The sequence below is a fragment of the Prunus persica genome, chromosome G4 (assembly GCF_000346465.2).
Source record: "Prunus persica cultivar Lovell chromosome G4, Prunus_persica_NCBIv2, whole genome shotgun sequence".
NCBI classification, from domain to species: Eukaryota; Viridiplantae; Streptophyta; class Magnoliopsida; order Rosales; family Rosaceae; genus Prunus; species Prunus persica.
Genome location: NC_034012.1, coordinates 10,069,135 through 10,081,335, shown reverse-complemented (window position 1 = coordinate 10,081,335; position 12,201 = coordinate 10,069,135). Strand labels below are relative to the sequence as shown.

General features: G+C 37.7%; 2 protein-coding genes across 4 annotated transcripts; one reads left to right on the top strand and one right to left on the bottom strand.

Annotated features, from left to right (window-relative positions):
- On the bottom strand, positions 4,837 to 6,392 carry LOC18780567. Its single transcript, XM_007214709.2, has one exon. The coding sequence runs from the start codon at positions 6,390 to 6,392 to the stop codon at positions 4,944 to 4,946; it is 1,449 nt and encodes a 482-aa protein (XP_007214771.1). The 3' UTR covers positions 4,837 to 4,943.
- Positions 7,339 to 11,565, top strand: LOC18780547 (transcription factor GTE4). Of its 3 annotated transcripts, none has more exons than XM_020562002.1 (5): positions 7,339 to 9,294; positions 9,381 to 9,426; positions 9,568 to 9,642; positions 9,737 to 9,813; positions 11,278 to 11,565. In XM_020562002.1, exons 1-4 carry the CDS (start codon positions 7,762 to 7,764, stop codon positions 9,784 to 9,786), a joined length of 1,704 nt encoding a protein of 567 aa, XP_020417591.1. In that variant the 5' UTR covers positions 7,339 to 7,761; the 3' UTR covers positions 9,787 to 9,813; positions 11,278 to 11,565. The 3 variants fall into 3 exon arrangements, with proteins under 3 accessions (XP_020417591.1, XP_020417590.1, XP_020417589.1); XM_020562001.1 differs by having other exon boundaries at positions 9,538 to 9,642; XM_020562000.1 differs by having other exon boundaries at positions 9,535 to 9,642.

Below are 12,201 nucleotides of genomic sequence, written 5' to 3'. Positions count from 1 at the left end.
GAACTTTTCCTACAAATATAATATTTCAACTTGGATTATTGAAGGTAAAGCAAATATTCGAAAGCTCGATAATGCATCACTTGCAGAAAAAAAAATATGAATGAAAAAAGAAAGGAAAAAAAAACCTCATGCATGCTGCGTAAGGCCAAGCTAATGACTTGGCTTGGCACCAACTTTTAAAGGTAATAATCAGACATGACATACAAGAATGAATAGCAATATCAACTAGTATTATATGTTCTATGCGTTTGCAGAGACACTCTATTGGTATCTAAAACATTCCTTTATGCAATGCAAATCAAGACCCAGACCTAGCTAGTTAAAAGCAAACTGACGGCAAAATAGAATATAATATGTGTACATGTTCATATTTTGTTTAGTCAGTTTTTCACGTGTATAGTGGATGATTGACAGTCGTTGATCATCTTTGTGAATCTCACGTTGAATTGTTTCATGTATGTTAGATCATGATGAGAATCCCTATGCTTATATAAGAGAGCATTTTATTATGAGAATAAGATAAGAATAGCTTTAAATGATAAAATTAAGACATGATAGAAAAATGATGGAAAAAATCATGCACGAAAACCTCACGTGCACAATTTGATACTACAAAAACAAAGCAAATTTCACTTGTGAATGGAAATTTGTTTTCTTTGGTAGTGGATTGCATAGACTAACCCTTTTCAACAGGGTCTTAATTTGTTCTATTTACCCCCATTAATTAGTGCTTTCAATATTAATAGAATATTAGAAAGGAAAATCCATGGAGGTCTCTCTATAAATATATAGAACTCATACATATCCAACAAGCCTGGCTCAAAGTCTCTACCCTCTACACATTGAGCAATTTTTAAGACCCAATTTGTTACACAATGGCTCCTCGTGCAAGCCTCAAATTTGGGTTCTGCCTTTTCCTGGTTTTGCTTATATTTTCCAACTCTGAGTCTCGTCCTCATCCTGCTCCATTATTAAGCAAGATGAGCAAGCAGCAGGCATTGATGCAGATTAAAGCCTTAAGGGCTAGCATTACAAGGCAAGCTGCAGCCTTAGGAAGTGGATTAACGGACTCCAAGCGAGTCAGTCCCGGTGGCCCCGATGGACATCATCACTAACTTGTGATCATTTGGAAACTTTTGTACTGTTGAACTTTTTATTTTTATTCATCAAGTGTCGTTCATGAGATTTGAACTTAAGACCTCTACTAAACTGGAGACTCGATGCTGGTGGACCAATGATCGTTGGCTACTCTTGAACTTCGTGAGACTACCAAGTTTTTTCACTGAAATTTGTATCCGTCAACACTAGCTAGGTTTCCTTGTTTGAATGAGATGCATAAAGTTCTAGTTCTAATCAACTGATGATTTCTCCCCCGATTAGAATGTTGATACTTGTAGTCTGAATCGAACATGGATAAATAATTAGAAATTGATATGTAACTTTCTCTATGGTGAGTGAGTAACTTTTAACTTTTTTGAATCATGTCATGGGGTAGATAAAAGTAAAATAAATAAATAAACAAACTGATAAAAAAAAATTAAAGCTGTTCTAGGAAATTATATATAGTTTTAGTTTATATGTACCTGCATATATACATATATATAATAACTATTTATATAGTTTTAGTTTATCTCTCATCAATCATAAGCAATCCATCCCATTCAAACTTTGAGTAGTGCCCCAAACAGAACAAGAGTTATCTCTTATTGTTTACAGACGGGAGGTCATAATCAATAAAGTTATCAGCAAATTAATATTAATTTGAAAACTTTCATTAATCTCTTGTTTAGCACTGGCTTGCCAATACTATATTGTATATAGAAAGATGTTTTTCTTTGTCCCTAATTAATTATTTTTCTACAAGTGAAATGAAATTAAGGAGCACTTTGACAGGTATCTATCTTGAATATTGGCAGGACAGAAACTGCAGGAAACACAAATGGCTTTACCTGCAGACCAGATCCCTGTATGCTAGCAATAGCATCTAGCTGTGTGAAAACATGGTAAAAAAATCATTTGGAGGGTAAAAGAACAGGGTACAGATTACCATGGGTGGAAATGATTTACAGGGGGTAACTAAAAAACTTCAGGTTATATGAATAGATAATCTCCTAACAAATGGAAAGAGATGGAGGAAATGATGAATGACTAGTAATTCTAAACTCATTCTTTGACTTATAAGCTGGATGAGTCAGTGTTTCATGCATAGTGCTTTTTATACTTATCCAATTTCCTGTCTGTAGAGTAGATAGGATCTTAATTAGGTGAAGGCATGAGTCCCTTAATTTCCATTATCCAAATTGCTAACTAGTAGCTTTCCAGAGAAGATGTGATTCTCTCATCAAATCCTGAAATGATGTCTTTCTTGACCTTCCTGCCATTTTCTACCATCCATCTTGATCTTGTTTGCCTCTAATAGTTCCACAAGAACTTTTTGAAGAAAAAATATATATTATGAAAAAGTTGGCTCTTTGTATTTATTTCTTCTGGTCACAAAGAAACTTCATTAAAAAAGAGAGCGATTACAGAGGAAGAGATACATTTAGAAAGAACTAATGCAAATGGATTACAGAATATATGTGTGTGATGCTTTTGAATTTCAAATTACACATTGGCTATGCTATAGAAGTTTTAACATACTTAAGCAAGACCTAACCCAAGAATCTTTCTTTTGTTTTTTAGGTCAGAAGGACCTAAGAATATAAATGTACACTAAGATTAGCAATATCAGAGGCAGACTTGTATGGTCATGTACTATATATGAGAAGGACTATGTAGGTAGGGGGAAGGGCGGCGCACGCTACGGATAATCCTTAAAATGCAATGTCAGCAAGATCCAATTGTGTGGTTGGGAGTGACTTAAGAAAGTGTATATAAAACTCCATATCAGACAAGACAGGCATTTCCTGAATTGTAGTTATCTGCTTATAAGATTTTCCATTAACAACCTGATATCCTGCAGTATTCAAATACACATTAGAGCTTAACACAAATCAAAGGCCTCTAAGAGAGATTCTTCGACTTGATGAACTGTACCTCTATATATATATATAATATAGGGGGCCTCTTGTTATGCTGAAAGCTATTTGCTTCATTTTTGTAATTAATTAAGCTTTACAGCTATACTTCCTTTCTTAGTTTTGATTTTAAGCCCTTCACCGTGTCTCCCTCTAGTTATGTTTATATAGGGGGCCTCTTGTTATGCTCAAAGCTGCTTACTTCACCTTGGTGATTAGATTTACAGCTACTTCCTTTCTTAGTTGTCATTTAATTTTAAGCCCTTTAATGATCATTATGCCTAGCTTTCCAAAGGCAAGCTTGTTGATAGCATTCTTAATCATTCTGTCAATGCTTGTAGTGAGTTCAGAGGCACGTCTTTCTCTTGTGTTCTCAACCCTGCCACATAAGACTGATAGCCGCCTTTTCTTGCGTAAACTGGGGTTTCATGTACCAAAAAATGAGTCTTATCAGAGAAGGTTTCTTCTGGGTGGAGATATAAAGAGAACCTCACCCGGAGGACCAGATCCCCAACATCATTAGGCAATTTGGGAATGTTTTTGCCAGAAATAACACTAGAGTCACCAGAACTTTTCTCAAAATTTAGTCACCAAATGATGTAGCAGATGACATAGTAGTATGTTATTATTAGTTGGGATGCAAAGTGTTGGGATTTGTTTTGGTGTCTTTAGCATTACACATTTGCCAGGGGGCAAGGATCTTTGATCATCTGAGCAGTCCAAGATATGAAAAGCGCTATTTTTGCAAATCTGATCAAGCTGGAAAGTCTCTTATTCATCATGTTACAACCTTTCTTCAGGCGATCTGATCTCACTCCAATTGTTTGTTTTGTTTTGTTTTGGTTTTGTAAACTTAGAAAGTATTTCCTTATTGAGAATTCTAGTTATCAGCTGTGAAATGCATGCCCTACCAGTTGAACTTCCAAGTTACACCATGCTAACTTTTGTACCCCCTTATATGTATGCCATTGTTGTACTGATCCGGTTTTTAATTTATGTGACATCTACGACCGATAATTCTGCTCTTGCTGTGTTCATTTAATTAGAGTTTTGTCTCAGTAACTACTAATGCCAGATCATCTAGATCATGAAAAGTTTCATACTTAACATTAACACTCTGCACTAGTGCTAGATTCACCAATATGATTAATCTGATTATGTTGCTTTCATAGCAGACATAATCCTAAGCATGATTTAAATGTGCCTGGTTCCATAGGATTCACTGGCTCAATACTAACACTGACTCACTACTAAAACTCATTGGTTATAGATTAGCTTTGATGCTGTAATGTGATAAATGACACATTCAGTTCTGTCCAAAGTTTCTACTTTAGCAGCAATTTGGGAATGTTTTTGCTGCCCACCAGAATTGCAACCTTTAGATTTATTTTTACCAATTTCTAAGTGTTTCACCGTTAGCGATCAGCACAGATTAGAGTCTAATGAATAAATCAAACATCTTGAAATATGAAATTCAACACTGCGCAATGCATTAACTGGAAATGGTTTTCCTCATATTCATTATTTTAATTACAAATCTGTCTAAGAAGCACATTGAAAGTACCAATTTGTTTTGAACTAAGGTGCATTCAGACAGAGATAATTTCAAGCAATAACTGAAAGGAGGGGCAAAATCCGGATGGCTACCTTCTCACAAGTTCAAGCCAAGGTCTGTCATCAGATTACATGTTTAACTAGGACACTTAAACAAGTACATATTTGTAAAGAATGTTAATACAAGTTTAACTTATAACTGTGAAGGAAAGAGATACAATTGGTATCAGTATGGAAAAACGTTCAAGAAGGCTAATGCACAAATTTATTTGGCCGGATAAGTACATCATATATATAAGTAAATAAGATTCAAAAGTGTATAAATATTCATATACCAAATGTTGCTTCAACGGTGGAACTCCGAACGAACTTTTAACAGTCTGTGGGAAGAGGGTACTGGCAATATTTTGTGTTCTTCATGCAGAGAAAGAAACGCTCGTAAGCAGATGCCATTTTAGTTGCAGTGAACATTGAAACCACATATTTCTTGCAAGCCAGGCCTTTCCTCTTCAGCACATTAGGCCCATCTCTAATTGCTGACTCTAAGGCCTCTACAAAAGACTTGACATTGGGTGAAAATGTGTATCCAAATTCTTCATCCACAACCACTGTCCCAACTATGCTTGGATAGTTTGGGGTTAGAACTGCCTTCCCACTTTGCATTGCTTCAATCAATGTAAGATCAAGCCCTTGGGGCCTCAATGTTGGGTTCACAAACACATCAAGTGCATTGTAAAATTTAGACAGCTCCAATGGCTCCAATGCTCCTAGAACCTTCACATTGGGGCCTAATTCAGCATACCTTCTTCTCCAAGGACCTGAGCCTGCTACAAGCAAAAACACACCGGGGTGGCGTCTGACAATTGAAGAAAAGGCTTCGTAGAGAAGTGGATGCCCTTTGTCCCTGACCAACCGCCCTGCAACTCCCATCACAATGCTCACATTGGCAGGCACCCCATATTTTTCTCGGAACCTTGCACCTGCTTCTTGATCCGGGGTAAATTCTGTTTCATCAACCCCATTGAGTATGACATGGACATTTCTTTGGGGAAGTTGATAGATGTTAACTAGAACCTCACCAGCACTACTGCTTATGCATATGTGTTGAGTGTAGCTTTTAAAGAAACGAATTTCCTCGACAAGCCTTGGCATTGCTTCATGAAGCTCTGTCATAGGCTCTGATAGCTGCCCTTTTGGATTTGAAAGAAGCTCTTGCAGTAACTTGGAGTGCATAATTTCATACCATATCCCGTGCCAAGTGACAGCCACATTAGGCACCATTTTCGCACGCCAATGAGGCAACGAAACACTCTCAGTGTGCACATAATCAAATGCCCCATTTTCATTCACTTTATTGAAAACATCAAATGCTAAAGAGATGTTGACTGAGCCATGATCATTTGCTGCAAAGTAGACATGAAGGTTACCTTCATGTATGTCCCAGCGAGGCCTCCTATCTGAAGGCACAGTGAAGACATGAATCTCATGGCCCCTAGAAGCAAGTGCATGGTACAAAGTGGAAGCATGGCGCTCCATGCCACCTGGGGCTGCACCAACAGGCCATGTCTTGGAGAAGACAGCAATCTTGAGCTTTTCGAAAGTTGGTCCGAAACAAAGTTTGTTCCATGGGAATTTAGCATCTCTAAGATCACCATTGAATTGGGTATAATCAGCCCAGAAGAATGGTTCCTGAAGGTTCCTAAGTGATGCAAGGAAGAGGAAAAAGGATGTAAAGAGTAGAAGTAAGGTGAAAATGGTTGAATATCTACAAGAGAAGAAGTTGGAAGAAGAGCTTTTGGGAGTTTGGTGCTTCAACCCCATTGCTGATTAGAGATTCTGAAAGAAAGCTTTGGCTTGTTTGTTTAAGCCAAGTGCATAAATCAAGGATGGTTGATAAATATTGTATGAATTTAGGTAATGTAAGTCGTACGAAGACTTTTTGATAAGTTGGTGTTTTATAAATGCTTTAGGCCATTGATGCCGGATCTCCTCGAACTTGTGCATAATCTATATGCAAACTGCAACACATGACCTCCTTCCTTGAGATCTTATGTCAACTCTGCATTTTACTTCCTATTTTTTTCAATTTTGATAACACTTTTTACTTTCAACTCTATATTTGACCATGTCCACTTTTTTTTTTTTTTGGTTTCACTTGAAGATGCCTATGCCTGTGACAAAGTGACCATGAAAATGAGGACTGAGTTCATGTGGCATAAATTTTTTGGTTGCTTCAATATTTGCCACCTTATGTGGAAAACTCGTACTTATTGACAAGTTACATGGTGCAACATAATCTTGTTAATTCTAGGCTACATCAAAATCTCCAATGATTTTTTGACTTGAGTTAATATAACAATTAATGAGATTTACTTCCTAGCAAATTATGGATATTTATTTCCTATTAATATATCCTTGCATTTCTCTGTCTAATTAGGAGATAGTTCCTAATTATTTCATGTATCTATTTCTTGATAAAGAACACATATAAAGCTATATATCTCTCTTTATAAAGAAGAATATAAGTATCCAAATATTCAAACCATACAATTGTTAGCAGGGTATTAGGTCGTCTTTAAGCCCTAAATCTTCAAATCATATCCTCAAATTCAAACACAAACCCTAAATCAAATTCCTTAAATAAAATACCTTTACCACTTTCCTAAAACAAACTCATATTAAAAACTGAAGGCATTCTATTAACAAAAAATAAATGTTATAATTGAAGGCATTTATATTATAGTTTACCTACTTGTTTAGCCAAAAACTAATAATAATTTCAGACGACAACAATTACAACACAAAGAAGAAGAAAACGACACGCAGGCAGGCAACACTGGCATTTCCTACTTGCAGAGCCACTGTCTTCCACAGTCGCTGATACAACCTACTACGGCGATAGCCCTTGCTGCATCCCAATTCCCCCAACCCTAAAACAAAGCCTTTGGTTTTCACAAAGTTGGAGTCTTTTTCCCAATCCCAGCATAAACTTCGATTTCACTTCTGAGGGTTTTTGAGGAAATGTAAAAATTCAGGGTTTTTGGGCAAAATTAGAAAGTTAGGGTTTCTGAGGCCATATTTATTTCCTTGAAGCAAAACCCTAGGCATGTAATAATTCATTAGGGTTTTGTCCCGAAGCCTTGTTCTAGCAGAGCCTAATATTTAGGGTTGTTTGAGGGCGTTTCATAGCATGGTTTCAGGGCCACTGGTAGGTGACGAAGCGAGCAACAAGGCTTATTCCCGAAAGAACCAGAGCTACTCCAAGAATCCCAATCATGTCCTCCACCACTCGTCGCCTCCCCAGATCATGACGCAAGTCCGTGGCGCGCTGGCGTCGAACGACTCGTCGAGCGACAGTGGCTCGCTTCCTGGCCATGCCGAGCCAGACAATGGACCACGCGGATATTCAAAGTTCGGCAACATGGTGCGGATTCAGTTGGATTCTTGGTCCAAGGCTGACCTAAGAGAGATTAAGTGGAAGCTGATGAGTGAGCTTGAACAAGTCAGGTGTTTGGTGAAGAATCTTGAAGCTAAGGAGGCTGAGCTTAGTGAGAGGTATGTTCAGTCACAGTTTACAGCTGATGATGTGATAGATAATGTTAAAACTAAAACTACAATGAAGGTCAATTCGGAGGTGGGTTCTGTAGGACTCCGTGATTCGGGGCCGTATCGGGGTTTGAGTGTTTCGGGGGCGGAGGATGATGGTGGGGCTGGTCAGTATATGGATAAGCAGAAGAGGACGTGGAAGGCAAATCAATGTTCTAGGAATTCGGAGTTTCCTATTGGGAAGGAGAAGTTACCACCTTTAGGGAGTAGCAAGAAGTTAAAATCCAATGGAAGGACAATAGATGAGGGTGGAGTTGGGCCTTGGTTCAGGAAAGGTAAGAATCCGAGTCCATTGTTCAAGAGTTGTAGTACGTTGCTTGACAAGTTGATTAAGCATAAGTTTGGCTGGGTGTTTAAGAAGCCTGTAGATGTGAAGGCGCTTGGGCTTCACGATTACAATACGATTATTAAGAAACCGATGGATTTGGGCACGGTGAAGACTAGGCTGAACGAGAATTGGTATAAGACTCCTGTGGAATTTGCAGAGGAGGTGAGACTTACATTTAATAATGCAATGTTGTATAACCCAAAAGAGCAGGATGCTCATCTTATGGCGGAGCAATTGTTGAAAATGTTTGAAGATCAATGGGCGGCTTTAGAGGCCGAGTATAATCTTAATAGGAGAAATGAAATAGGGAATGATTCAAATTTGCCACCACCTGTTTCAAGAAAAATTCAAGCTCCTGCGGCTGCTCCTTTGCCATTGGAGATGAGGACTCTAGATAGAGCAGAATCTACGACAAAGCCTGTTAATCCCAAGTTGAAACCTGTGAGTTCTGGTCATACAGGTCGACCACCAGTTCCGAAGAAGCCAAAAGCCAGGGACCCCAACAAAAGGGATATGACTTATGCAGAGAAGCAGAGGCTCAGCACAAACCTTCAGACTTTGCCCTCTGAGAAACTAGATACCATTGTCCAGATTATTAAAAAGAGGAATCTAGGGCTTTGTCAGCACGAGGATGAGATTGAGGTGGACATTGAAAGTGTTGATCCTGAAACGCTTTGGGAACTGGATAGGTTCGTGACTAATTACAGAAAAAGCTTGAGCAAAAATAAGAGAAGAACAGAGCTTGCTCCTCAATCAATAGCAGAACCTGGCCATGCCATCCAGGATACAGTAAGACAATAAATAGTCCCTGCCTTGTTTCTTACTTTTGATTTCTTCTCACTAACAGATGATGTTTAAACTTATCATCTTCGCAGAATGTGGCAACATACACTACAGTGGCAGAAAAAGAAGCCAAAGCAGGTATAAGTTTAACACGCAAGCATAGTGGTACTTCTATTGAGGTGACTGTTGGATCTGATGACAGTCTAGTTATTAGCACTGTGTCAGTTAAACCGGTTTCATATTTAGCAGTTGAAAACAACAATAATGCATTTTCCCCAGTTCGAAGAGAAGAGCAAGGAGATAATGTGAGTGGATCAAGTAGTTCTGGCAGTGGATCAGGATCCTCTTCAAGTGGTAATTTTCAGTGTTTTTCTGTTATTGTTCACGTAAGGTCTCAGTGCTGTTTAAGATTGTCAATAATATATTTGTTGTGTTATATTCTGTGCAGATTCTGACAATGATAGTTCATCTGGATGTGGATCAGATTCAAATCGTTGACCTAGGACATGAATTGATTTATTTGAGGTAGGTGGCATTATCTTTGTTAATGAATGTTCTTTTTTTCTTTTTTTGAGTCAAAGTCTTTTGAATCATAGATAGATAATAACTAGGCAATGATAATATGCAATCTTTGGGGTTCCATGATTGCTTAAAATTGGGCTTCTTTGATCTTGGTAACCCATAAAAGGAAACAAGAAAAGTATCTTTTATTTAATAAAAAGGTAAATTGAAAACGAAACAGTTGTCATTGCAGCAATTATGGTTTGTTCCTTTTGTTTTCTCTCCACTCTATAAATGGCTGATTTTGAAGACTTAAATTTAGAGATACGTGGCAGAAGAGTAGGCCCCGTTTGGGATTGCTATTTTTCGCCAAAAACCTACTCCACTTTAAAATTAAGCAGTTTAAGGTGTTTGGTAAACATAAAATATCTTGTTTATTTTAAAAGCGGTGACCTTTTGACAATAGCTTTTAAAAGCAGGCTCTGGGTTGCTTTTCCCAGCTGCTTTCAAAAGAAGTAGAGATGAGCCTTTAATGAATTGTTTTACTTATAACAGCACTTTAAAAATATTGTTTACCAAACACGGAGCTGCTTTATTTTACAGCTAATTATTTTCAAAGCACAACAGAAGCAACTCTTTTTTTAAAGTGACAACAATCCCAAACTGGCCCTTAGACCTTTGTGCATGTTCTCGTTATAAGTTTTGCATTTTATTTGGGTAATTGTAATTACCGGGAGACCAAGTTGAATATGTGCATAAAATGCTTGGAAGGTTTATAAAAATTTGGGGTGACTTGACAGCAGTTTTCTCGACTTTTTGTGAGACCTATGGGAAGCTGTCTTCTTCTTCACAATTCTGTGTTTCAGCATACCATCATTACTCTAGCATCCAGCGAGTCTTTCACCTTGTGTGTGTGTGTGTGTGTGTGTGCACTCCTGTAGCAGGAAAACTCTTGATAGTTTAGTTTGAGACCAATACTTAAGAGTCCCCTCTCTAACAGTCATTTTAAAAGATGGTTAATACCTCTAAATGTTAGTGAATATACTCGGATTCTGAGTTTGCATTACAGAAATCCCTTGTAATATAAGCTTGTCCCACACTGTAGACAGATATCATGTGTCACACTGTAGACAGATATTGTGTGTGCTATGTGCATCTTTAAATGCATATGCAAAACCCAATATCGCAGGATAAAATGTTGTGAACAGTATTTATGAGGTTGTTAATGCCGTGGCAATCTTTAAGATGTTGGATTTTAGTGGATATGCAATTGCAGCAGTTTGTTTACTATGTATTATCAACTTGGGTGAAATTATGTTATTAGTCCTGATTCATAAACGTATTAAGTTTGCAGTAGTTTCCTTAAACTCAAGTGTATGCCATTGACTGATTCTGTACATGCATGAGATATTCAGTCATTCACTAATTATTTTGCTTCAATTATGAAGGCGTCTGATATAAGTTTTTCCCATCTTCTTGACATATCAGAGATTTTTAGAAGTCTTTGTTCAGCCCGGGATATGGTTGGTGTAGCTGCATCCAAAGTGGTCCATCTTAATGCTGCTTCTGATCAGAGTTCTTCGAAGGTGTATATTAATGTGGAAAACTTAATTAGCAGTGCTTGTTCCTTGTGAACAAATTGTATGAAAAGTAACAGAACCAAACTATATTATGATAGCAGGAAACAGTTTCTATGACAAATGTGCAAACTGCAAACTAGTTGCTCCTCGTTTCCACCCCAAAATTATATATTAGAGTAATTTTTTTTGCTTAAAATTTTTCACTCAACAGAGCTGCCATTTTAACTTTGGCGGGGAAGGTTTATTGTGATCACCTGCACATGTTGAATTCAGAGGCCATATCATTACATGCTCTGCCTAATGAGCTAGTGTTATGGATTGTAGTTATGGTTTAGAAATCACTTCAAATATTCTGTCTAATGTTAATTTCTAGGACTAAAAAACTTACTGTCATAGGGTTGGTTTCAAACGGAAAACAAGTCGTTTGTTTTATATGGTTGGGTTGTACTTGTACCTTATCATCTTTTAACTCGCTCTTCTGCACAACAAAATAGAAACAAAAAGAGGGTCCACTTTTGCGTGAGGTTGTGCTTGCTTTGTAGAATGCCGGCCTCCGATGGAAACTCCACATGCAAATGTGCAAACCCCAAGTTCAATGGATCATTGTCCTTTAGCATTTGGAGCGTCAACAAAGACTATCACCCAACTAAGTCATAAACCATACAAACATGTCCATTTGGAGCCAAATGCTTATATTAGTATAAAAGCTTCACTACATTTTTAATCATCCGGCCCACCAGACAAAAACATCGGACAGTTACTCAAGTCTCACCAGCATGCTCTGATGTAGAATGCCAGAGGTTAAAGGGTAGCGGACTGAAATAAACCCACA

Coding starts and splice junctions, on each gene's coding strand:
- LOC18780567 (XM_007214709.2), bottom strand. CDS start 6,392: ATGGGGTTGAAGCACCAAACTCCCAAAAGCTCTTCTTCCAACTTCTTC.
- LOC18780547 (XM_020562000.1), top strand. CDS start 7,762: ATGGTTTCAGGGCCACTGGTAGGTGACGAAGCGAGCAACAAGGCTTAT. Junction 9,295..9,380: donor GCCATGCCATCCAGGATACA/GTAAGACAATAA, acceptor TCATCTTCGCAG/AATGTGGCAACATACACTAC. Junction 9,643..9,736: donor ATCAGGATCCTCTTCAAGTG/GTAATTTTCAGT, acceptor TATTCTGTGCAG/ATTCTGACAATGATAGTTCA.